General features: G+C 40.1%; 1 protein-coding gene across 7 annotated transcripts in view; it reads left to right on the plus strand.

The window, feature by feature from the left end:
- The window catches only part of Smyd4 (SET and MYND domain containing 4), a 55,832-nt gene that overhangs the window by 23,928 nt on the left and 6,000 nt on the right, over positions 1-25,904 (plus strand). For 3 of the 7 annotated variants that reach the window (XM_013152236.3, XM_003469538.5, XM_063251056.1), the window contains 7 exons: positions 2,723-2,812; positions 5,624-6,770; positions 19,503-19,685; positions 20,122-20,285; positions 21,463-21,595; positions 22,895-23,011; positions 23,194-23,317. In XM_013152236.3, coding sequence (XP_013007690.2) covers positions 2,723-2,812; positions 5,624-6,770; positions 19,503-19,685; positions 20,122-20,285; positions 21,463-21,595; positions 22,895-23,011; positions 23,194-23,317 — 1,958 coding nt within the window. The remainder of the gene's footprint in view (positions 1-2,722; positions 2,813-5,623; positions 6,771-19,502; positions 19,686-20,121; positions 20,286-21,462; positions 21,596-22,894; positions 23,012-23,193; positions 23,318-25,904) is intronic. The other 4 variants (XM_063251054.1, XM_063251058.1, XM_063251055.1 and 1 more) reach the window with 4 other exon arrangements.

Here is a 25,904-nt window from a genome sequence, read left to right on the forward strand (position 1 = left end):
ACCTTTAACTCACTATGTAACCCAGGCATTTTATGTTATTTTATTTTTTGGTTTTTGAAACAGGATCTCACTGTGTATCCCATACTGCCCTCGAATTTATGGCAGTTCTCCTGCCTCAGCTTCCCAAAGTGCTGGGATTATAAGTGTGCTTCACCAGGCCAGGCTGTTTCAATATTTTTGTTTTGTTTTGTTGTTTTTCATTTTTTGTTTGTTTAAATATTTAAATCTTTGGTCCATTTTCATTTTAGTTTAGTACATGATGAGAGATGTGGGTCTAGATGCAATCTTTTGCTTTTTGGTAACCATTTGTTAAAGCAGCTTTCTTTCAGTGTTTTTGGTTTTTTTGTCAAAGATAAAGTGGCTGAATGTGCTTGGAGTTGTTTTTGCATCCTCTTTTCTGTTCCAGTAATCCACAGGTCTGATTGTCTTTGTGTCTTTGTTTTGTTTGTTTGTTTCTTTCTTTTTCCATTGCCAGCCTCTTCATCACTGTAGCTTTGTAATATTACTTGAAGTCTAGGATTGTGGTACCTGCTGCCTGCTTTTGTTTCCCAGGATTGCTTGTTTTTGCTATTCTAGGTCTCTTTTGGCTCCATATGAATTTTAGTATTGTTTCCTGTAGTTCTGTGAGGAATGGTATTGGTATTTTGATTGGGGTTGTGTTAAAACTGTATATCAATTTTGGAAATATGGCTGGTTTGACTGTATTGGTTCTGCCCATTCAGTAGTAAGGGTATCTTTCCATTTTTTGCTGTCCTGTTTGATCTTTTGCAGAATACTGTAGTTTTCATTATAGACTTCTTTCATTTCTTTGGTTAGGTTATTTCCAAGAATTTAATTTTTCTTGATGCTATCATGAAAGATATTATTTCCCTAACTTTTTTCTTGGTGAGTTTATTATTGATGTACAGGAATACTGTTGATTTTTCTGTATTGATATTGAATCCTCGTTTACTACTGAATTGATTATTAATTGTAGGAGCCTCTTGGTGTTGGAAGTTTGTTTGTTTGTTTGTTTGTTTGAGACAGGATCTCTTGCTATGTAGTTCAGGCTGGCCTTTAGCTCACTTGAGCTCAAGTGGGCCTTGAACGCACAGTGATCTTCCTGTCTCAGTCTCCCAAATATTGGGGGCCTTTTATGTAGAGGATCATATCTTCTGTAAATACTGGTAATTTCATTTCTTCCTCTCCTATACATCCTTTTATTTCTTTCTCTTGCCTGATTGTTTTACTAATATTTCAAAAACCAATAAACGGTAGTAGTGGTAGTAAATGTCCTTGAATTGTTCCTGATTTTATTTTTAGTTTAGTTCCTTATTCAAGAGGGAAAGCTTTCAACTTCTCCTCATTTAATATGATGTTGGCCATTGGTTGTCATAAATGACTTTTTCAGATTGAGGGTAGGTCCTTCTCTATGTATTTTCTTCAGGACTTTTATGAACAGATGTTTGATTTTGCTTAGATGATTTATGTGTCAGTTGAGATGATCATGTGATTTTTGTCCTTGCTTCTGTTTATGTGATGTATTATATTTATTGATATGTGTATGTTGAGCCATCCCTAAGTCCCTGGGATGAAGCCTGCTTGGTCATGATATATGATAGTTTTGATGACTTATTTCACCCTGTTTACCAGTATCTTGGTGAGGATTTTTGCAACTGTGTTCATTAAAGAGATTGGGCTGTAGTTTATCTTTCTTGGTTGTCGTTTTCTGGCTTTGGAATCAAGAATGCTAGCTTCCACTTATGACTTCAGGAATACTCCTCGTTTGCTTTTATTAAAGAGTTTGAGGAATGTTGTTGTTAAGTCTTTCTTAATGTTCTCAGAATTCAGCAATGAATCCATCAGGACCTTAGTGTTTCTTAATAGTTTTTTTAATACTTCTTCAATCCCATCTGATATTGGGTTATTTAGGTTTTTTATGTCTTCTTAGTTCAGCTTTGGTAGTTCATATGGAATTTAGGAATCTATCCATTTCTTCTGAATTCTACATTTTACAGATTCTCACAGTAGCTACTAATAATCTTCTAGATTCTGGAAGAGTCCATAGTGACTTTGCATTTTTCATTTCTAATTGTGTTGATTTGGGTCTTTCATTTCCTTTTTCATATTGACTAGAGGCTTCTCTTTTGTTTATTCTAAGAACTAGCTCTTTGATTCATTGATTCTTAGTATGGTTTTTCTAGTCTGAATTTCATTAATTTCTGTTCTGATCTTTATAGTTTCCTTCTTTGTTGTAGCTTTGAGTTTGAGTTACTCTTCATTTTCTAGGACCTTGAGATACATCATTAGGTTATATTTTAGTTACTTTCTTATTGCTAGGTCAGAATACTTGACACAAATTAAAAGAGGAGAGCTTTATTCTGGCTGACAGTTGATAAAAGTTTCAGTGCATAGCTGGCTGACTCCAGGGCAGATGGCACGGCATGTTGAGGGGAAGCAGAGAGCCAGCAAAGGGGAAGCCTGGGATGGACCCTTCCCAGCCTCTCCTATAGTAACCCAGCCTCCTCTGACCAGACTTCACCTTTCACCATTATATTTAACTGTAAATTCATCAGCAGGCCAATTCACTGATTACTCCCATGATCAAGTCACCTCCCCGAGCCTGTCCTGTGAGTGCCGGAGGCTTTGTGGGGACATCTAGATATAAACCCTAATGAATTGTTTATTCACTGTTTTTCTGGTGTGCGCATTGACAGCTGTAAACTAGTTCATTGTTTTGCAGGGAGTTTCACATTCGAGGCCTAACACTGAGGACATTTCACTGTGCTACGCTAATCGCTCTGCAGCACTCTTCCACCTGGGTCAGTATGAAGTGAGTATCAGGAGAGAGGGTGTCATGCCTGGGACTTCACTGGAGGACAAGGCCACTATCTCCTTTCTCAGGTTGTGCTGCTGTTGGTTGAATTGGAAGCATGTTGATACCCAGCCAGACTTGTTCTTTCCCTTGGTTTGTTTTGCCTGTCACAGGTGGCCATGCAGAGAAGTGCTGGTTGACAAGAAAAAGCTACGTTACACTCTGTAACATAGATGCAGTACACCACCAGTTCTCAGAGTCAGGGTCAGCTGTGTGATACTTTGCTAATAATACTTTAGGTTCTGAGGATGCCCATAATATTTATGTGTTCATTTATTTAGTTCCAACAAGTAGAGCATGTTTAAGATTATCCTTGTAATAATACAGCTTTCCCTCAAGAAGCATTGAGTCTGGGAGAGTAAAAGCTGCCTTGAAATGCCATATTGTAGGCTTTTCTATGAATAGTTTTCTTCTAATCTCTTAATGTAGCAAAAGGATTTTGAGATTTGTATCAGTAGAATTTTTTTTTTTTTTTTGTCTTTTTCTTTTTTATCGGTACTGGGGATCGAACTCACGACCACACATTTGCAAGGCAGGTGCTTATGCCGCTGAGCTAAATCCCCAGCCCCTGTATCAGTAGAAGTTTAAAAGAGGAAATGACCAAAATCAGATTTATGTTTAGGAAGCCACAAAAGGTGAGGCCTCTGAAGTTTACTCTCGGGCCTAAGAGCAAGCTGTTAATAGCAGTTAGTATAGTGGTCCTCAGTATTCATCACTAATGGTTAGAGGAGGCACGATAGAGACTCAAATAATCAACACAAAACTAATTACCTTGTCTAGGAAAGATAGTGAGTCATGAGCCAAATCACATCCCCAAGTTCTACCTTGTCTGTCAAGTACCAAACAACAAATACTAGGACAAAATTTTCAAATCAAAATGCAGCATATAGGGCCACAGAGTTAGCTCAGTGGCATAAGTGCTTGCCTGGCAAGCACAAGGTCATGGGTTCGATCCCTGATACCCAAAAAAGCTTCATGTGTCTTTTTTTTTTTTTTTTTTTTTTATGGTACTAGGGATCAAACTCACGACTGTGTGCTCACCAGCAGCGCCAGGCAGACACTTTTGCCACTGAGCTAAATCCCTGGCCCCTATGTAGCAAAGTTGACAAGTTGTGAAGAAATCAAGTACCAGGGTATGACTACATTCATTTCCAAATTCCATAGAAATTCAAATTATACCTTAGAGTTTAAAACTATTGGAATAGTCACAAGTTCATACTTACTGCCCTTCAAACTAAAAAAGAAGTGTTAGAGTCAAACTAGGTTGTAAGCAAGAAAGTCCTGTGCTACTACTAAGCACAGGAATTAGAACTTGCAAAACATCAAACTCTTTATAAATTCCTTATATTGATTGTCTCTGTTTTCCTTCATCTAATAATGATTCCTGTAATTCTAGGTACTCCTTTCAGTAGTTCAGATAGATATTTATTTCATCCTTAAAACAGCCTGGTGGAGACCAGGGGTTTAGCTCAGTGGCACAAGCGCCTCCCTGATAAGTGCGAGGTCATGAGTTCAACCCCTGGTACCAAAAAATAAAATAAAATAAAACAAAACAGCCTGGTGAGGTGTAATTATCCTTGTGTTTCAAGTGAGAAAAGACAGACTGTGAAATAAAGTTCTTGCATAAAGTCATGCATCTGTAAAAGGGGTATTTTTTGAATACCCCTTTGAAAATCTGCATTTGAATGCAGATTTGTTTGGATTCAGAGTCTGCCCTCTTAAACTCTGTAATTCTATACAGCTTCTTTCTTTCTTTTTCTTTCCTTTCTTTTTTTTTTTTTCCTTCCTATTTTTAAGAAAACAGAGATAAGCCAGGCATGGTGGCACACTCCTGTAATCCCAGCACATAGGAGGCTGAGGCAAGAAAATTGTTTGCAAGTTAGAGACCAGCCTGGGCTACAAAGTGAACCCAAGGCCAGCCTGAACTGCATAGTAAGACCCTGTCTCAAAAAAGAAACAAAAAAAAAAAAGAAAGAAAGAAAAGAAAAGAGGGATCTGTGGGCTTTTCACCTTTCCAGACAGCGCTGTACCACTTTTCTGTACGTGCTACATACTTGTTTCCAGTATGGATCTGCCCTGAGTATGTTTTTCCTTTATCGTCAATAAATACAACTTCTTTGCTTTCAAAAGAAATGAAAATAAAAGTATTTAATAAGAAAAATTAAACGTAATATCCTCACCAAGCATGGAGGTTCACACCAGTCTCCTAACACTCAGGAGACTGAGGCAGAAAGATTGCTACAAGTTTGAGGCCAGCCTGGACTATATAGTGAGTTCAAGGCCAGCTAAATTACATAGTGAGACCTTGTCTCAAAAACAAACAATTAAAAACAATGAAAAGAGCCCTCATATCCTCAACAATTAAAAGATTACACAAATTTGGAATGGACTGAAGGGCATTAAAAAAAAAAAAAAAAGATTACACAGAAGATAAGGTTGTAAATCAGTAGCAGAGCATATCCTTAGCCTCTCTTAGCAAAGCCTTCAGAATTGTATCTGGAATTTTTAAAACAGGAAGTAACCAAAATCAGATTTGTATTTTAGGAGGAGTTCAATGCCTAAACCCCCGCCCTCAAAAAAAAGCCAGTAGAATATAATTTAAAAAAATAAGCTCTTCGTTGTATTTGTTCTGCTTTTAACTTCTTAACTGTGCTCACTGCATCAGCACATATAAACTCTTAACTTTCCGGTAGAGTTTTGGATAGATTTTCAATACAGATTGCAAACTAAGGACCAAGGATCATCTTGGGGCTTCCTTTCTGTTTTCAGACCTGTCTCAATGATATCATCAGAGCACTGATGCATGGATATCCAGAAAGACTGCAACCCAAGCTGATGTTGCGTAAGGCAGAATGCCTAGTGACCCTGGGGAGATTGAAAGAGGCAAGCCAAACAGTCAGTGATCTTGAAAGTAATTTCACTGTCAAACCAACTCCAACAGCTTCCCCCTTTCAAATTCTACAGAAAAACCTCTGCATTCTGAAAATGAAGATACAAGAAAAGGAGAACCTCCCAGAAATCTTCCCTACTGCTTTAGCCAAAGACTCTGAGGATATGGACCTAAGGGAAGAGAATGAACATATTTCTAGTGCATCGTCCTCTGTCCGCTTATGCACAGATCCTTTAAAAGGCCGCTACCTGATTGCCACAAAAGACATTATCCCAGGAGAACTCCTAGTAAAGGAGGATGCTTTTGTGAGTGTCCTCAACCCAGGAGAAATGCCACCCCCGCATCAGGGCCTAGAGAGTAGGTGGGATACCAGGGTTACCCTTGGGGATCTCTACTGTCACAGATGTTTGAAGCATACTTTGGCCATGGTTCCCTGCCATGGATGTAGCTATGCCAAGTATTGCAGCCAGGAGTGCATTCAGCAGGCCTGGGAACTGTACCACAGCGTAGAGTGTTCTCTGGGGGAGCTGCTGCTTACACTCGGGGTATTTTGCCATGTTGCCCTGAGGTTGACTCTTTTGGCTAGATTCGAAGATGTGGACAAAGTTTTAAGGAGGATTTGTGATGAGATTAATAACAAGGACATGCGTTTATCTGAAAGCAAGACTCTGGTCAAGACATTCAACTACAACCAGGGAAAAAGTGAAGAAATTGGCAAAACAGTTGAGACCCAAATTCCTGGGTGTAACCTTAAGGGGAAGTATGAAAATAATTATAATGCTGTCTTCAACCTTCTGCCCCATACTGAAAACCACAGCCCAGAGCATAAGTTTCTGTGTGCTCTCAGTATCTCTGCGCTGTGTAGGCAGCTTGAAGCAGCCAGCCTGCCTGCCCTTACCACAGGTCTGAAGGCAGCAGTGACTCCTGAACTGCATGCAGACTGGAACATATGGGCAGTGGCCATGCTGCGGCACCTGTTACAGCTGCAGTGTAACGCTCAGGCAATAACTGCCATACAACACACAGGTAAGAAGACCTACTTTTGTTTTTTAGCTGGTTTGGTTTGGTTTGGGTTTTTTTGAGATAGGGTCTTGCTGTGTAGTTCAGGTTGGTATTGACTTACTATGTAGCCCGGGTCAGCCTTAGAACTCTCAGAGATCCTCTGCGTCTGCCTCCCAAGGAATGGAATTACAGGCATGTGCCACTGCGCCCAACTCAGGAGACCTGTTTTTTTGTTTTTGTTTTTGTTTTGTTGTTGTTGTTGTTTTTTGTTTTTGTTTTTGTTTTTTTTTTTGCCTTAAACACTTTTTGGTGTGGCTGCTGTTTTAAGAAGAAAAAGCTATAATGGAAAACAGTAGCATTCAAACAAATTAGTGACTGCATGAGGAAAAAGCTATGTTCTATTATCATTGTTATGTAAAGGGGCCAGCAGCTTATGGTGTAGGGCAGTGTGAAAAGCTGTTCTTTCTTTTCTCTATTCTTTCTTAGTTTTCTCACCTGTGAAATACACAGTTTCATTTCATATAACTTTACAGAATTATATGTTGGTAAAAATTATTTTAAAAGGTAAAATGCAAAAAATAAAAATAAAAAGTTAAAGTGTATATACAGTTTTTTTTATTATGAAGGAAAATTCCAAATAAGTTATAATAGCAAGTTCATCATAAGGATATATATGTTCAGGAATCCAGAGAAAGCTAAATATTTTTTTACCTCAGAAAATACTCAAAACAGACTATAGAAAGAATAGGTTCTGCAGTTGAGTAAGGCATCAAATGCTTAAATCAGCTACTTGCTGTCTTCTCTATCCAGTCAACTTTTTTCCCATTCTTCTAAATTTCAAAGAGAAGTCGGCCCAGTACAGGTTTTCACACTGACCTACACCATGAGCTGCTGGCCACTCTGCATATTGCCTGTCCTTTGGTCTGGGCAGCCATCAAAGGGCCACCCCTAGACACAGACCAGTTAGCCTAGCTAACCGTGGTTCTGAATGGGGTTCTGTAACAGGACTATTTAAACTAGGTAGGAAGCCAAGTATGGTGGAGCATGCTTTTAAACTCAGCCCTCGGGAGGCTGAGTCAAGGAGGATTATTATGCAAGGACATCCTGCACAGCATAGTGAGAAACTCCCCCCAATAAAATAAAATTTAAAAATTTGATCCATTCTGAAAGATTTGTCCAATAAAATAAAATAATTTTTGATCCATTCTGAAAGACTCCTTTAGTAGGAGAGTTTAACTGACTTATATTTACTGTTATAGACTCTTTATTATCTTTTACTGTTTTTTCCCCCCAGAGTTTTTTTTGGGGGGGTATCAGGAATCGAACTCAGGACCTTGTACTTGCCAGGCAGGTGCTGTGCCACTGAGCTATATTCCTAGCCCTTTCCCCCTAGAATGCTGGGAAAGGTATATAATTCATCTTAAAATTTACTGGAATATTGTTATTTTTATATAATTAGTGTTCTTAACTTAAAAAATACAGAAAACTCCAAAAAAGAAAGGACTCACTCATATTTCTATTTCAACATTAATGACTGTAAAGGTTTTTGATATTTTTAGACCTGCTGGTAGCCATGGCTCAAAGAAGTAAAAAGAGGTAAAAGAGCAAACAGAGACTAAATGGAAATGTGATTTAGTAGTACTACAAGACCAGGCTGGTGTTATTTCTTAATGCTCCGTGTGCTTTAGGATGAGGAAGAGAGTCTTAATGTCTAAAATATCCCTCATGAGATTTGACACCTACATACTTGTATACCCCTTCATTAAAGCTAAACATAAAGATATAGACATGAAAAGCTTGAAAAGTTCTGTATTACCCAGTGTGAAAGATCAGAAGAGCTAAGCATGTGTGGTTTAAACTCCATTATTCTGCCTATGAATCTCAGGTTTAGCTAACATTTGGTTTCCTCTTTTTGAAGAGTTAACTAGCATTTAAGCGCCTGCCTTGCAAGCAGGCAGTCGTGAGTTCGATCCCTGGTACCGATAAAAAGGAAAAAGACAAAAAAAAGAGTTAACTAGCATAGTAAATTAAAATCCGACTATTCTGCAATTACAAGAGACTCCTATAGCAAAATGTTTGGCAAGTTACATTAGGAAATCAAGATTCTGGCATTAATAAGAAACTGTAGAACTCAGTAAGGTATCTAGTTTGAAAAAAAGTAAATAATTCATTTTTGTAAAGGAGAAATATATCATCAACCTCAGCTCACAGAAACATAGAGATTGAATCTATAAAACAAAAACAGTTAAATATGCAAGAGAAGTTTGGCAAAAACTCCATTGTTGTGACAAAATTTAATGTAGCATTCTGTCTTGGAGCAAACATACAAGAATCTAGAAACCAAGATAACATAATAAACCCGGGGATTTGTAGGAATACTGGTCTGACAAAGCTTGTGTCCCACAGATCATAAATCACAGACTTTTGTATGAAGGACCAGTAGTAAATATTTTAGGGTTTGCAAGCTGTATGGTCTCTGCAGCAGCTGTTCACTTCCGCTGTTAGCATGAGAGCTACCAGACAGTACGCAGACAAGCGGGCATGGCTGGGTTTCCACAGAAGTTTGTTATAGACACTAAAGTTTAAATGCATAATTTTTCACATCAGAATTATTCTTAAGGGAAAAATGAACAAACCATTCTTAGACCATAGGCTTTACAGACAAGCTTCAGCCTGTAGCTGCAGTTTATAGACTCTGAGGTAGACAGAGACCTGGCCAGTCTAGGAATCCTGTTTCCATCAGGAGATCCACATAGTTAGAACAATGAAGGGGATGTTATGTAAGTTTTTCTTTCCTTTTATCTCTTACAGTTTTGTTTGTTTGGGGTGGGGGTTGTTTGCTTTTTGAGACAGTGTCTACACTAGCTATGAACTCAATATATACCCCAGCATGGCCTCAAACAACCCTTCTCACCCCCTAAATGTTAGGATTAGCCACTTGCACCTTTGTACCCATTAAACTGACTTTTAAATTTTAAAAATGTGGAGGAGGAGCAAAGATGGTGGATAGATAACAACTGGCTACAGGGGCTCCCTGAGATAGTCAATTTAGAATGCAACATAACACAGACTGGTTTTATTCAAAACTGATATGATTGATAGTATCAAGCCTGAGAGTATAGGCAACAACATTGAAGATGAAAAGACTCTACAATACACATTCTGGTTTGATAACTGCTGGTTTTTGAAGTTCTATATACAAAGTTGTGTTTTTATTAATACTGTTATGTACTGATATATTCAGTTATACTATGTCTGATGATATAGCCAATTCTATTGGAGATAACAAGAGACAACACAGGAACCATGGTAGAACTCTTTTTGTACAACAGTCCTATATGTTTTTTTGGTTTCATGTGTTTATAGAAATATGTTTTGTTTCGCCATGCTTTGATTTGTTTCTCCCTCTAATATAGAAAGGATAAAAATGCATGTTAAGACTCACGCATATGTAGAATCTATGAACAGTTTATGAGAACAGATCTTATGACACATGATGAAATGAACAGATACTCTGAAGAAAAAGAGACACTGAAATACCTAGTACTGATCCTGGAGTGTCATAATGTGAAACCCAGCAATAGTATTATTCTTTGTTCAGAGTGATATTAGCCTGCTTGGGTTTGTTCAATAGTTGAAGATATGGATAACTTCATGTATATTTAAGTGTATAGGATTGATAACCATATTTCTAAGTTTTTGTTGGATACTTGAACAGAACTGGTTGCAATCTCACTGTTTGAATCCTCACTTTATATGTTCCACTTTAGTATCTTGAATAACTATTTGTAAGAAGACAATCTGTAATCATCAACTAGTGATTTCTTACTGTTTATTTTCTCTTTGAAATTATGTATTATTTCTACCCATTTTCTGTTTTGTTTAGTCTTTCTTTAAATTAAATTTTTAAAAAAAGACACTGCAGTACCCAGTGCTGATCACAGAGCGTCATGATGTGAAATCCAGCAATACTATTCTTTTTTCTGTATGATTTTAACCTGCTTTAGTTTGTTTAATCTAAACATAAATGAAGATACTGATAACTGCATGTATGTTTAGGTGTATAGGATTGACAATCATGTTACTAAGTTTTTGTTGGACAGAACTATTTGCAGTCTTGCTGTTTGAATTCACACTTTACATGTTCCATTTTTGTATCTTGAACAACTATTTGAGAAACGACAATATGTAAACATCAACTAGGGATTTCTGTTTTTTCTCTGAACTTATGTATCATTTCTACCTATTTTCTGTTTTGTTTAGTCTTTCTTTAAGTAAAATTTTTTAAAATAAATAAATTTTTTAAAATGTGATACCAGGCACTCTTGTACAAGCCTGTTGTCCCAGCTATTTGGCAAGAGAATTGCTTGGAGCCAGGAGTTTAGGGCCAGCCTGGTAACATAGCAAGATTTTGTCTCCTTTAAAAAATAGCAACACAGTTTTAGACTATCAAATTTGAAAGTGCCAAGTAGACAACTTTTAGGAAATACAAATTTCCTAAATTGTCCCAAAGAAGGGAAAGTTTTTTTTTTTTTTTTCTTTTAATCGGTACCAGGGATCGAACTCACGACCACCTGCTTGCAAGGCAGGTTCTTATGCTGCTGAGCTAAATCCCCAGCCCCAAAGGGAAAGTTTTTTTAAAGAACAATAATTGTAGAGGAATCAAGTTATTAAAATACTTCCACAAAAAGGCAGCTGTTCTGGGCAGCCATGGTGACACATACCTGGTATCCCAGTACTCTGGGAGACTGAGGCAAGAGGATCTCAGAGCCTAGGCAACTTAGCAATTTGGTAAAACCCTATCTCAAAAAAACAACTGAAAATGTACTCAGTGTGAGCACTCTAGGTTAAATCCCAAGTACTGCACATGCAAAGAAGGAGACAAAAGAAAGAATTAAAAATGTGGGGTTCTAGTATCTCAGCTGCACAAGTGCCTGCCTAGCAAGGACAAGGCCATGAGTTTGATCCTTGGTTAAAAAAAAAATTAGAGATTTCTAGCCATTTGTCCAGCTATAGTTGTGCATACCTTTAATTCTAGTTACTTGGGAAGCTACAGCAGGGGGATTCCAAGTTTGAGGCCAGGCTGGGCAATTTAGCAAGACATTGATTCATATGAGAAAATAGAAGGAACTTAGTGCTCCATGGGTTTAATTCCCATTACTTGGGTGGGTGAAAAAATGAAGAGCCTCTGCATAGCTGAACCCATGAGGTTCTTGCAGGTGGCACATGCAGAGAGGGGATGGAGTTCTCCACCCTCCGACACGCCTGTGCATCTCTATGTATATACCCTTTATTGTATGCTTTGCAGTAAACCAGTAACCATATTTGAAAGGATCCATACTGAAAAACTAAAATGTCACATGCCCTTTAACTGAGTACCTCGGTCACCTCTAGGCCTCTTCCCCAGAAGCCCACTTGATATAGGCATCGCTGGACACAGGCCTCTCCTGAATAATTAGGAGAGCAATAAATAGGTACTATGTATGCCAAAAAGAACAAGGTAGCTTTTTATATAGGGAAAAATACACTACATCTATTTCTAAATGGAAAGAAAACAACTTGCAGTATTCAGAGTGTAACACCATTATGTTAAAATTTTAAAACATAGGTTTTAAAAACAAAAATTAAACTATGTAACATTTTGAAAAAGATAAGTGACCATTTATGCAGTCTTAGGATGGGACAAGCTTCTATAAGTATGTAACATTAGTTTTTGGCAATTAAAAGACAGCTTTAACTTTCTAAACAGCAAATAGGGTATCAAAAACACCATAATAGAATCAAGTATGGTATCCACACACCTGTAATCCCAGCACCCTTGCAAGCTGAAACCAAAAGATCTCATTTCTTTTTGTTTTGCATTTGTTTTTTGAGATAGGGTCTTGCTATGTTCAGACTGGTCTTGAATTCACTGTGTAGCCCAGGCTGGATTTGAATTCGTGGCAGTCCATCTGCCTGAGCCTCTTGAATACTGGGATTACAAGCATGTATCAGCACACCTGGTTGAAGATCCCAAATTTGAGCCATCCCAAGTTCAAGCAATTTAGCAAGATTTCGTCTCAAAAATATATATTAATAAAAATCACCAGGCATAGCAGGGGCAGGTGATGCAAGCCTGTAATCCCAGCATTAGAAGGCTGAGACGGGAGGATTGCTACAGGTTTGAAGCCAACCTGAGGTACAAAGCATGACCCTGTCTCAAAGAACCCAAAATGAACCACTGGGGATGTAGCTAGGTATAAAGGCCCTGGGTTCAATCCCCAGTTCTACAAAGAGGAAACAATAATAATTGATAGCTCTGGCCAACAGTGACCAGCCAGCCCCCCACCCCAACATTGAAAAAGCCCAAACAGGGGCAAAAGGTTCCGTGCCACGATACAAGAGCCTAACCACAAGAGCAAGGAAATAGCCCCGGTAATGCAGAGCTCCGCTTCCAACCTCCTCCAGAGAAAGACACCTTACATAGTACAGGGACCACCCACAGCTCTCAGCCCATGACCAAAACGATACCTACCCCCCTTTTTAACTGCCAATAAAAACCCTACTCAGCCCATCCAGCACGCCTTGCCCTGGTCTGCCGGGTAAAGTGCCACTTCTGCTTCCTTTGATTAAAGGCCCTCGTGTGGTCCTCGCCCTATTCTGGTTCTTGGCGTGGGGTTTGGTCGCTCTATCAATAATAACACTAGGGATCTGGGCATGTAGCTCACTGAAAGGACAAGCGCTGAACATGTAGGAATCCTGGATCTAATCTCCAGCATTTTTAAAAAAGAGCCCTTTAGAAGAAAAGAAAAAAAAATAAAGGATCCAAATGCAAGAGCTCCTTGTAGGAATAAAAAATGGACCAGGGGAAGAGGGGGCCGAAGACCTATTGAGAACCTTTGTGTGACACTCATAAGACAGAGGACTGAGAAAGCCTGCGTCTCTTGGGAAGATGCACAGATGAACACATCTACCAGCCCTAATACATTTATTTATTTATTTATTTATTTATTTATTTATTTATTTATTGTCTTTTTGAGACAGGGTCTCACTATGCAGTTCAGGCTGGCCTTGAGCTGACTTCGCAGCCTAGGCTGGTCTCGAACTCCCAACAATCCTCCTGCCTTAGCCTCCCAAGATTACAGGCATGAGCCACCATGCACAGCTACATTCATTTCTTTTGTTTTTGTTTTTGTTTTTGTTTTTTTTGTCTTTTTCCTTTTTATTGGTACCGGGGATCGAACTCATCACTGTCTGCTTGCAAGGCAGGCGCTTATGCCGCTGAGCTAAATCCCCAGCCCCACATTCATTTATTTTCAACTTTATGTTTCATTTTCTTTCCAAGAGGAGCTCCTTTAAATCTGCTGGCCTCTGACTTGCTTGACCGAAGGGATGTAGCAGAAGTGACATCATGTAACTCTTGAATCTATTCCCTAAGAAGCCTTGCAGCTTCTACTGTCACCTTTCCAGAAGGATGGTAGGGTCCTCTGAGCAATCCTGGGTCAGCTTTCCTAAGGACAAAAGACCAGATGCCAGATGAATGAGGTCACATGATTAAATCTGGGCAAAACCAGCAGAGGGGGAAAATAAACATTCAGCTAAGCTCAGCCAAGTTTGCTGGTGCACAGAATTATGAACAAATGAAATTGTTATTTTAATCTCTCTCTGCCAAAAAAAAGACCCATAAACAAAAATTAAGATATGAATGACAAAATGAAGAAACATCTTTAGCAACTATACAATTCTTAAAATGAGCTTTGTAAAATATGCACAGTGATGAAAATGTTCTAAAACTGGATTGCGGTAATGGTTACACTGCTATGTAAATCTCTCCCTCCAAAACGATTGAATTGTATAATAGCGACTATCTCAAGAAAGCTTTTAAAAATGCACACGATCAAGCACTTTATCAAAGTACTGTAGTAATAAAAAATAGTTTGGGTCCTACTCTGAAAGCTGAGGCAGAAAGATCCAAATTTGATCCCCACCCAATTTAGTGACGCAGTGAAATGTTGTCTCAAAAAAGGGTGGAGGGTGCAGCAGGTTCCAGGAAGAGTAATAATATGGTGATAAAAATGGTCCAATTTCTAAACTGGGTGGTGATGTACGCCTGTAACCCCAGCACTTGGGAGGCTGAGGCTAGGGGGTTGCCAGGAGTTCAAGGCCAGCCTTGACTACAAAGTGAGACCCTATCTCAAAAAAAGGTCAGTTTCTGACATTGTAGGACTTAAAACAAGATACCATCTTTTGTCTATGACATTAGAAGAATTGTTTTGTTGGGCTTGAATTCCATTTCTCTTGTCTCAGTCTTCCAGAGTGCTGGGATTACAGGCCTGCCCCACCATGCCTGACTGATTTGTTTTTAAACTGTAATATGCATTTTGTTTGTTTTTTGTGCTGCTCAGATTAATGACAGGTCCTTGAAGGTGCTAGGCAAGTTCTGCAACACTGAATTACATGCCAATCCATGCAATTTAAATTGGGATATAAACAATAACTGCAGCATATCATGTGAAAGGAACTACCTTAAAAATCATCTTTTTTTTTTTTCAACTTTTTTTTTTTAAATCGGTACCAGAGATTGAACTCATGACTGCCTGCTTGCAAGGCAGGCATTTATGCCGCTGAACTAAATCCCCAGCCCCCATTACAAATCATCTTGACTACTCTGTTGCCAATTATGTCAAACGTTCCCTATAAAACCAAATATGGTGGCAAATGCCCATAATCTCAGCTACCTAGGATGCCAATAAGTATCCAAATGTAAGGCTAACCTGGACAATTTAGGAAGATCCTGTCTCAAAAAGGGGGGTGGGGTGGCTCACTGGTAGAATACTTTCACACTGGCAAGCTGTGGGTTTGATTCACAGCACTGCATTAATTAATTAAAAATTACAAGCAGCCAGACATGGTGGCACATACCTGAATCCCAGCAATTGGAAGACTGAGGCAGGAGAATTCCTATGAGTTCAGGGCCAGCCTGGACTACATAGGAAGTTCAAGGCCACCCTGTATTACACAGTGAGACCCTGTCTCAACTGTCCCAGGAAGAAATTAAAAGGGCTAGGGTGCAACTCATTAATAGAGCTTTTGCCAAGTACCCAAGAGGCCCTGGATTCATTCCTCAGTACTAGGGTGGAGTAAGGAAATGGGGGGATTCCATACATAACCCTAAAGCGAAGACCACAAGAAAATACACCAAAATGTTATACATGGTAGGATTACAGATGCTTTCATTATCTCTAATTTTTGGTTTTTAATTTTTTATGACTATAGTGTTCTCCTTTTGTAATTTTAGGGGTTTTTTGATAATAATAAAATCCAGATGCTAAGAACATTTTTATATGAGTATTTTTAAGGTGCTTGATGCATATTGTAAAATTGCCCTCCAGGTAAATTGTACCAGCTAGATGCCCACCAGAAATATTCACTTTCATTTTTTAACTCAGTCTAATTTTGCTTTAGTCCACTCATGTTTCTAATCATGTTATATCCCTTTTTATTATTTCTTTGGGGTTCCAACACCTCCCAGTTTAGTGTTCTCATTGAATTTCATTAGCAGCTGTTTCATTAGTAGCACAGAAGGATTAAAGTGTTAACTAGGGTAGACTTTGACAAAACCTGTAAAAATGTATGCTATTATGTTTGCATAAATCCTTTTTAATCAAAATTCTCAGGAACCCTTATCTGGTGTCCATCTCAAAGGACAGAACCACTGGGGACATTCTACACCTGGGTGCAGATGTGTGTTTTGGTCTCAGTGGGAACGGTGCATCTGGTTTGTATCTGGATTCTTGTCCTAAGAGTCTTTTAAAAATTCTGTGTAGCTTCAGGTCAACTCACTGTTTCACTCTTCAATGTTCCAGTTTAACACACAAGAGTTTCTTGTTTGCAGAATACGTATCAGGGTAGGTATATTCTGGAAATAATGTGAATGGGGTTTTTTGTTTATTTTTGTTTATTGTTTATTTTGTTTTGTGTTTTGTTTTTTGTTTTGAGACAAGGTTTCATTATGTATTCTGGGCCAGCCTTGAACTCACTGTGTAGCCCAGGCTGTCCTTGAAATCACGTCCATCCTGCCTCAGCCACCTGAGTGTTCGGATTTCAGGCATGTGGCAACACATCTAGCTAGCTAGCTTGCTTGCTTGTTTCCTTCCTTCCTTTTTTTAAAACATGAGTCCCATTTTAAATGTACTAGAGACATTAGTAAAATACCTTTTGATAGGGCTCAGGAATTTAGCTCAGTGGCATAAGCACCTGCCTGGCAAGTACAAGGTATCTCCAGAACCAAAAAAAAAAAAAAAAATACCTTTTGGTAAAGATTCTTGTCTCTCCCCTTATGTCTATCTGTCTGTCTGTCTTCTATCTCTGTCTCAGTACTGATTGAACCCAGGGCCTTTGCACTGAGCTACATTCCCAGCCCTTTTTAATTTTTTTATTTTGAGATAAGGTCTCACTAAGTTCCCCAGGCTGGATTCAAATTTGTGAGCCTCCTACCTCAGCCTCCAGTGTTGGGTAGCAGGCTTGTGGTACCACAGCTCGTAACTTTCCCCTCCTTTTTTAAAAATATAAAATGTCATATATTACATTCAGTTGATAAGGTACATACATATTCTTGCTATTATCTCTGCTAATATATGATTAATGCAAAATATTGAGTAATTTTTTAAAATCAATGCTTAATTTTTTTAAAGTAATTAGAGAGACAGTCAACTCTTGACACAAATACTGCAGTCAGTTCCTAGCCCGGCTTCTCTCAGAGAATAATCTATAAATAATTCACAAAGCTGACATTACTCACCGTATTGCAATCATTTTTTCTGAGAAAATTTTAGCAACTGTTCTAATATAGATTGCCAGTTATCAGTAGTTGGGAATGCAAGTCAACTTTTAATTATGCAGAGGCTGATTATTCAGACTACAAATTGTTCGTGCCTTGCACAGCTCCTTCCGCCTGCCTACCTTTTAGCATTTTCTTTGCTCATTAGCACATACTCCAGAAGGTAGCCATTGGCCAAAGGAGGAGGGGGAGGAAAGGAAACCAAAATCAACTAAGCACTTAGGAAAAGCTCTGATGAAAGAGTTTAATATAGTTTATGGAATTATTGACTAAAATCAATTCATTTGGATTCCTTGTGAATTGTATTTACTTGTTCTGTTCTTGTCGCCCATAGCAACAGTTAATAGAATTGTCTGCAGAAAGGCAACATAATTCCTACATTTAATGTTTTTATTTATAGAACATTTTCACATGATGGTTCGTGGTATTTTCTTTATTCATTACATTTGTATGTAGACTACTTATTTCTTTGGTAAATGATCTGTTGAGATTCCTGGCATATGTACAGTGATACAATAATTGTCCAATAGTTTCCAGCTTTCTAGAAAACTAAATGTTTCCCTTTAAGTATTAATATCTTTCATATTTAGTGAGTTTGTTGGAAACATGACTTTCCTAATACTTAAACCAAGGCTGCTACACGTTGAAGGAGATTATCATACCATACCAAAACTCACGAGGGAATGCTGTCTGTCTGGGACCTTTTGCTTGGGTGAAATGTTGCCAGGGTGGTAAAATGCTGAGTAGGGAGCCTTAGTGTTTTGTTTGCTGTAAGATTGTTACCCTTAAGACTTTTTACCTGTCCCTCCAGTGTTTCACTTGTCTTTTGCTATTTTTAGAAAAACCTGCTTCTTAGATTCTCCCCATAATGGTTCTCTGCTTCTGGAGGTTTGTGGCCTGAGAACCTGCTTCACCAAATCAGTAGCGCTGTGTCTAAAATAAGAGTAGATAGGTTGTTATATTTGGATTTTCAGTGTCTTTCTCAGACCTGTATGCTAAAGGCTTGGTCACCCGCCTATGGCATTACTGGGAGTGGTGTAATCTTTAGGAAGCAGGGCCTGGTGGAAGGAGGTGAGGAGCCCTTGAGGGAATGGGATCATGGCCCCTCCCTCTCTTTTGCTCTTTTTAAATTGATTTTCTCAGGCGTTTTGTCACAGAGATGGAAATCTAAGATGCAGACCTATGCATAAGTACAAAGAACTCAACATATGAACATAAGTGTATGAGCTTTGGTGCAGACCTGCCTCGCTGCCTGGAGGCCTTCTTCTTTCTTCCTTTCTGAGGTTCAGTCATGTAGTTAAGTTGCTGATAAGTTGTATTACAAAGAGACTTTGGGGGCTTGGAAATTGTCTTGAGTAAAGTTACTATAGAGAGTTTATTTCCATGAAAACTACTTAGTGGTTTTCCATAAATGTGGAACAAAGGTTGTAATGAAGAAGTAAGCATGAAGAGTATTGTTTTTTTATATGTACACTTTAGCCTGCTTAAATATATAAAGTTTGGTATAATAACTGGGTTGCTTGTTCTATTAACTACCCAGAGACCAGTTAAACAAAATCACTTGGAGTATTAAAGTCTCAGGAATAACAGGTACTCTGGTTTCTGTATCCTCGTGAACATTATGAAACTGTCAGGAAAGCTCCCTACTGATAACCCCCTTTTTATAAATTCTGATCTTGGGGCATTGTGTGTGGTGTCGAGACATGATGGCTAGGTTCCTGGATTCCGGTGGACTTTTCTTGTGTTCATTCACTTTGCTTCCTAGGGACCAGAGTTTGCTGTGAGTCATGTTCCATCTGATTTATACTGGATCTGGCTGTGGAGCCATGACTCAGATGGGCTTCAGGCCCAGCTGCCCAGCTTCACTTCTGACAAATGGATGCAAAGCCAGGACTAACATCCTGACATATTTTTCCTTTTGCTTGTTGAATTTGCAGGATCTAAAGAGAGCATCATTACTGACAGCAGGCAGGTACGCCTTGCTACAGGCATCTTCCCTGTTGTGAGCCTCCTGAATCACTCCTGCAGCCCCAATACCAGCGTGTCCTTCACTGGCACCATCGCCACCATTCGGGCAGCACAGCAAATTAGAAAAGGGCAAGAGATTCTCCACTGTTATGGTGAGCCAGCTGTCCTCTCCCTAGCTCACTTTTTTTACAGGCGAAGAACAGAATGGATGGCTAAGAGCAAGCCCCTGGGCCTTGACCTGCCTGGTGTTTGTTACTGGGAAAACACAGTACATTACTAGGCCAGAGAAATAAAAGATCTTGCAGTAGTAAGAAACCCTATTGTGATTAAGCTATCATGTTTGTCCTTGTCTAATCCCTATAAACTTCTGTTCTGAAAATGGTCTAGGAGCAACATCTCAGCTTCTTTATCTTCCTGTCCCAGCAATTTGAAAGCTTATTTTAGCATCCAGTTCCACAAATGTTTAATTTGAGGAAAGGTTATCTGTCATGATGAATAATTGTCCAGACCTCTCCTGAGCTAAGGGCTCTTAAGTACTGTTTGACTGTCCCTTGCTTTCAGTGTTAGCTGAGGGTGATCTCTCTTCAGGGCCTCACGAGAGCCACATGAGTGTTGCTGAAAGGCAGCAGAAGCTGAGGTCTCAGTACTTCTTTGACTGCTGCTGTCCAGCTTGTCACTGTGAGGAACCCAGGACAGCTGTGGGGCCCAGGTGGGAAGCATTCCATTGTAACAATTGCGGAACACTCTTGCAGGTGAGTGTTTCCTCTCCCTTAACCCCTCTGCTGTTTCTACAGGTCAGTTATCCAGCCCAAAGTCATCAGTCTTTAGGAGAATCCACCATCAGGAGCTTATAGGTACCGAGAGCAGTAATGTCACTTCCATTGAGAAAATCTTCCCCACACATCAGTTGGCCCTCTGAAGAAACCATGAGAAAGGATTGGATTTAGTAACATTTCTCTTTCAAATAACAGAAAAGGGGAAAAAAAGACTGGGAATTTTTGCCTAAGTAATTAAAAGTTCCAAGTGAGGGCTATTTCAAACACAACTTGGGGGCTCCGATAATGCCACAGGACCCCACTTTTCCATCTACCTATCAGTTCCATTCTTTCTGTGTTAGCCCCATCTCCATGCAGACTTCCCTGTCATGATGCCAAGATGGCTACCAACAGTTCAGCTCCCATGTCTTCCCTGCCCAGGAGGCTGCAGACATGTGCCACTCCAGCCACAGTCTAGGCAGAAGTCTTACTGTGTGGCACTGACCCAGTGACTATGGCTGGAGGGTATCAGAGCCACAGAATTTTCTTCAGCCATTTGGACCAGAGGCACAGGCCACATTTGAACTACATGTCTACATGCTCAGCCACAGAGCACTAACAGTAGAAGGGTAAGGGACCTCAAGAATTGAGCTGCTGTGGTCAAATGGTCACATAGATACTGGCATCTTCAACAACAAAGCAAATGGCCACCTCAGAAACTTTCTCCTCTATAAGGGCACACAGTGCTTTTCTTGGGACACTCCTACGAAGACTGAGGATTTGTTTGTGTGGGAAAGCTGAAGCTGCAGCCCAAGGTCGGCTGTGAGGCAGCCTCACTGGTGCCTGTTTGTATTGGTTTTGTTAGAGCTTGTTTCATGACCACTAGAAATGTGTCTGTTATCCAGGCCTGGCCCCAAAGAAAGATAGAGAGGAGCTGTTGGAATGAAGAACTGTGATCTCTAGCAGTTCTGTCCCAAAAATTAAATCTTGGGATGGATTCAGCTACCCCTTTCATTAGAACTGCTGCTGTCAAATCAAATTTAGCCAGGCTTTGGTTATACTGTATTACTGAAAAAATGTTTCCAGCATCAGGTCAGTAATCCTTTAACATAAGCATGGCCAATGTTAATAAGCAACTCTGGTATAGAAATAAAGATAGAACCAACTTCTACAGGGAGATGATGTCCTGAGCTGTGGGAACAGAGCCTGTCCAGAATCCATCAGCAGGAACCACCTGGTCTCTCGAGTGCAGCAGCTTCAGCAGCAGGTTGGGGTGGCTTGGAAGCTTCTCAGAAATGGCAAACTCGGTGAGATTGGCTCCCTACTTTGATCTGCTCACGCCTTCCCTTTTTATACTCTGGTATCACCTTGCACTCAATAATTAAAGGTTGAAAGTATATAGGTCAGTGGTAGAGCACTTGCCTAGTATGTGTGAGACCTTATGTTTGATGTCCAGCACTAAAAGGAGAAAGAGAGAAGGAGGAGAAAAAAAAGCTATTCAATGATTGAAGAATTGAATTTAATTATCCCCATCCCTGCCACAAGATGGCTATATAGGCCAGTTAAGAATGCACCTTACCACTGAATCTGATATCCTTGAAAACAATGCCAGGTAAGTTAAAGTGTTATCATACGCATCAGATAGCCAAGTTACAGTATTCCTAGTGACTGAAGGGTTGTCTCTTGACTTCCATGAGCTCTGTGTAACTTCTGAAGTTCTGTATCATTTAGGTTAACTTCAGGGCCTAATGACATATCTTGTAGAAAAGGTTGTTCTCCCCTAATCAAAGCCAGTTTTTGCTACAGAACAGTCGAATTAAGAATTCCCCTCTTGGGGCTGGGGATTTAGCTCAGCGGCATAAGCACCTGCCTTGCAAGTGTGTGGTTGTGAGTTCGATTCCCGGTACCCATTTAAAAAAAAAAAAAAAAAAAGAATTCCCCTGTTGAGATGGGAATCCCTGCTTTTGATCCCCCATACCACCAAAAACAAAAAATAAAACAACAAAAACAAAAAACTACTTTTCAGAAAAGTTTTCAGGGTCGAGGATTTAGCTCAGTGGCTTAAGCACCTGCCTGGCAAGCCCAAAATCATGAGTTCAATCCCTGGTACCGAAAAGAAAAAGAAAAATTGTCAGCCAGGCACGGCATATACCTGTAATCCCAGCTCTCAGGAAGCTGAAGCAGGAGGATCATCGTGAGTTTGAGGCCAGCCTGGGCTGCTGCAAAGCAAGATTTTGTCTTTAAAAAATCATGACACTCCCCATTACCCATGGAAATTAGAGTTTGACTGTGGAAATTTATTTGGTCAACTTCATGAACGTTAACTTAGATTTCCAAGTCAAGAGAGACAGTGATTGTACGGAGTTGGTTGTGTGGGAAAGCGGACGTTGGGAACCCATGGTAAATGTGACAATGCCTCACCCAGCACCTTTTGCTGTAGAAAGAAAAATTGTGAGAGAACAACTTTCCTGGATCACTGTGGGTTAATGAAAGCCAGGGACATAGTGGGTAATTTCTGCATCAGCCCAGAATGTGGGGCTTGGGTTCTCATTTCCAGGACTGGATTTGTATCTATACTGAGGCGTTTTTTTCCTTGCACTCAATAGAGCAAGCCATCCCGCTGTTGCTGAGGTGCCGGGAAGATGCTGAGAGCTTCCTGTCGGCAGAGCATGCTGTGGTAGGGGAAATTGAGGATAACCTGGCCCGGGCCTACGCTGCCCTAGGTATGGCACGTGCATCATCTCCTGCCTTGTGTGTTTTGTTGGCGTCCTTGTCTGTTCCCTGTTCTGGTTCTCTCTCTTCACACTGAGGCTACTGGTCCTTCAAGTCACCTTTTGTCATCCTGACAATTCATCCAAAATGGACTATGATTCTTTTCTGAAATAAGGTTTTTCTTTCTTCACAGGGGATTGGCAAAAATCAGCTTCCCATCTACAGAGGAGTCTCCAAGTAGTTGAGGCTCGTCATGGGCCATCTAGTGTTGAAATGGGCCATGAGCTCTTCAAACTAGCCCAAGTCTTGTTCAACGGGTGAGTTTTTGCTTTATCCTAGCTGCTTTGCCAGGCTGTGTCCTGCTCTGTTTTTACTAGGCACTTCATGTATGACTTTTTTCCTGTGGTGCTTTTAAGGTTGTTGAAGCTTTTCTATTTTCTCTTTAGGAGTGATGCTTTCCTTTTGTTTTTGCTGACAAACTTAAAGCTTTAGAATTTTCTTCTGAGAGATTTGGGGAAAGCTCTTAGATCAGAAGTGAGTTTCCCCGGCAAGACTTGCCGGGCAGCCCCACCTACCAAGCAATACAGCCTTTTCCTCCCTCATTCCTCACTGGATAATCACATTCACGTGACTTATTCCCAGCACCCTCAGCTCCAGGGTCTCTGCCTTTTCCCCAATTTGCATCCTATTCCTCTTGAAGCAGTCATTTTCAGCCAGGAATGATATTTGCCCCAGATGATATTTGGCACTATATGAGCCACAACTTGGAGACAGGGGTTTTACTAGCATCCAGAGGTGCTGCTAAACCTCCTAAAATACGCAGCACAGTATCTGACCCATGACATCGATTGCGTCAAAGTTGAAAAATCCTTCCTTAAAGGATAGAAGCTTGTCAGGTGTGGTGGTACACACTTGTGATTCCAGCACTTGCCTGTAATTCCAGCTGAGGCAGGAGGATCACCATGAGTTTGAGGCTAGCCTAAACTACACATGGAGACCCTGACTCAACACACACACACACACACACACACACACACACACACACACAAAGTTAGAAGTTGGGGACTTGCCTAACATACGTGAGACCCTGGACTCAGTCACCAGCACTACTCGGAAAAATAAAAAATGAAGAAAGGAAAGAGCAGTAGGTTGATGAGCTTATGGCTAACCTACTTTCACTGTTGATCATTTGGGAGACTAATTTTAGTGTTTCTAAATGTAATACCTCAGTCTTGATAAAACTTAATGGTGTACATTGGTATAAGAAAGTATTTGTTGTAATCAGGCTTTGCAAGGGAAACAATTTAGTACAAGACACATTTATAGGATTATTTTATAATAGTCACCCAAGAGTCAAATACAAAGAAGTACAGGAAATCTGTCCACACACTAAACACTCAAAAAATCTAGCTGAGGGCCTGGATCTCATGGCAGTGATCTACATGAATCCAGCTAGAGTCTATGACAGTGCCCCCCACAAGTCCAACTGGAGGCCTAGAGCCCATGACAATGTCTCATGAAAGTATCTTTCATGGATCTACACTGGAAAGGCCAAAAGTCAGCAGTGGAAGCTAGAAAGTCTCTGCCAGCGAAATGAAGACTCTGTGTCAGCAGGCTGAGGGATCTGTAGTAGAGCAAGGAAGCAATGTTCAAAGTAAGGACCAGAGCTCACAGGAAGGTACCACAGTCATCCTCAGCGACAATGAGATTCTGAGCCCCGCTGACAGTCAGGTTCATATCAGGAAGCCAGCACAACAAGCTTTAAAAGGAGATTGAACAGCATACCATCTTCCTCTCCAGAGCCAGGAAGCAATGCTCAAAGTAAGGACCAGAGCTCCCCAGAAAGCTATTACAGCCATCCTCAGCAACAACAAGGTCCCATGCTCCTCTGATCATGGGAACAGCCAAGTTCGTATCAGGAAAGAAGCTCAACAAACACAGGAGAGATTCATCTTAATCAGTAGCATTTCCATCAGTACTCTGATTTTCCAGGTTTCAACCAGAATCTCCAATATAATTAAAAACATACAGGGGCTGCCTCTTTGGCCATCTCAAAATCTTTCCAAGTTCCCAAGAGCCTTAAGCCACATGGCCAGGCAGTATCATAGCAGTGACCTAACTCCTGGTACCAATTTTGTTGTCCCAAGGTTCTTAAACCTAAGATGCTGAATAGCGAGTGGACCATTTGATCAGAGGAAGAAGAAACATGTTGTGATCAGGCTTTGCAAGGGAATAGATTTAATACATGACATAATTTATAGGATTATTTTATAATTTTCACCCAAAAAGTCAAATGCAGAAGAGTGCAATAGAGCTGTCTACACATTAGAGACCCAAAGAATCCAGCTGACAGCCTGAATCCCACAGCAATGTCCTACACGAATCCAGCTGAAGACCTCGAACCCACAACATGTCATAAAGTCTGTATCAAGAATCTGCACTGGGAAGGCCCAAAGGTCAGTGATGGAAGCTAGAAAGTGTGCACTAGTAGGGTAAAGGATTCTGTGCCATCAGGCAGAAGATTCTACACTGGAGCCAGGAAGTAATGCATAAGTTAAGAACTAGAGCTCTCCCAAAGAGAACTGCAGCCATCCTCAGTGACAGTGAGGACCCAAATTCTACCAACCATGGAAACAGCTGAGTTCATATCAGGAAAGCCAATATGACAGTCTTCTCCAGGAGAATCAATGACACCACCTCTTCTCCTCAATTTCTTCATTTATGCTATTGGCAGCAATCTAGGGCCACACTGATTCAGTTCAGCTGGGTGTTACAAGTAGATTTTTAATTAACCCCAAAAGGTTTCAAAGTTTGGTCAACAGAAGACATAGTTACCCTAGGATGAACATTCCTGCGTAAATATCACGTTGAAGCTTTGAGATTTGCCTATTTTTCTCAAAATCA

Source organism: Cavia porcellus, unplaced genomic scaffold, assembly GCF_034190915.1.
Source record: "Cavia porcellus strain 051 isolate PalLab524CR breed Dunkin Hartley unplaced genomic scaffold, mCavPor4.1 scaffold_6, whole genome shotgun sequence".
Classification (NCBI taxonomy): Eukaryota; Metazoa; Chordata; class Mammalia; order Rodentia; family Caviidae; genus Cavia; species Cavia porcellus.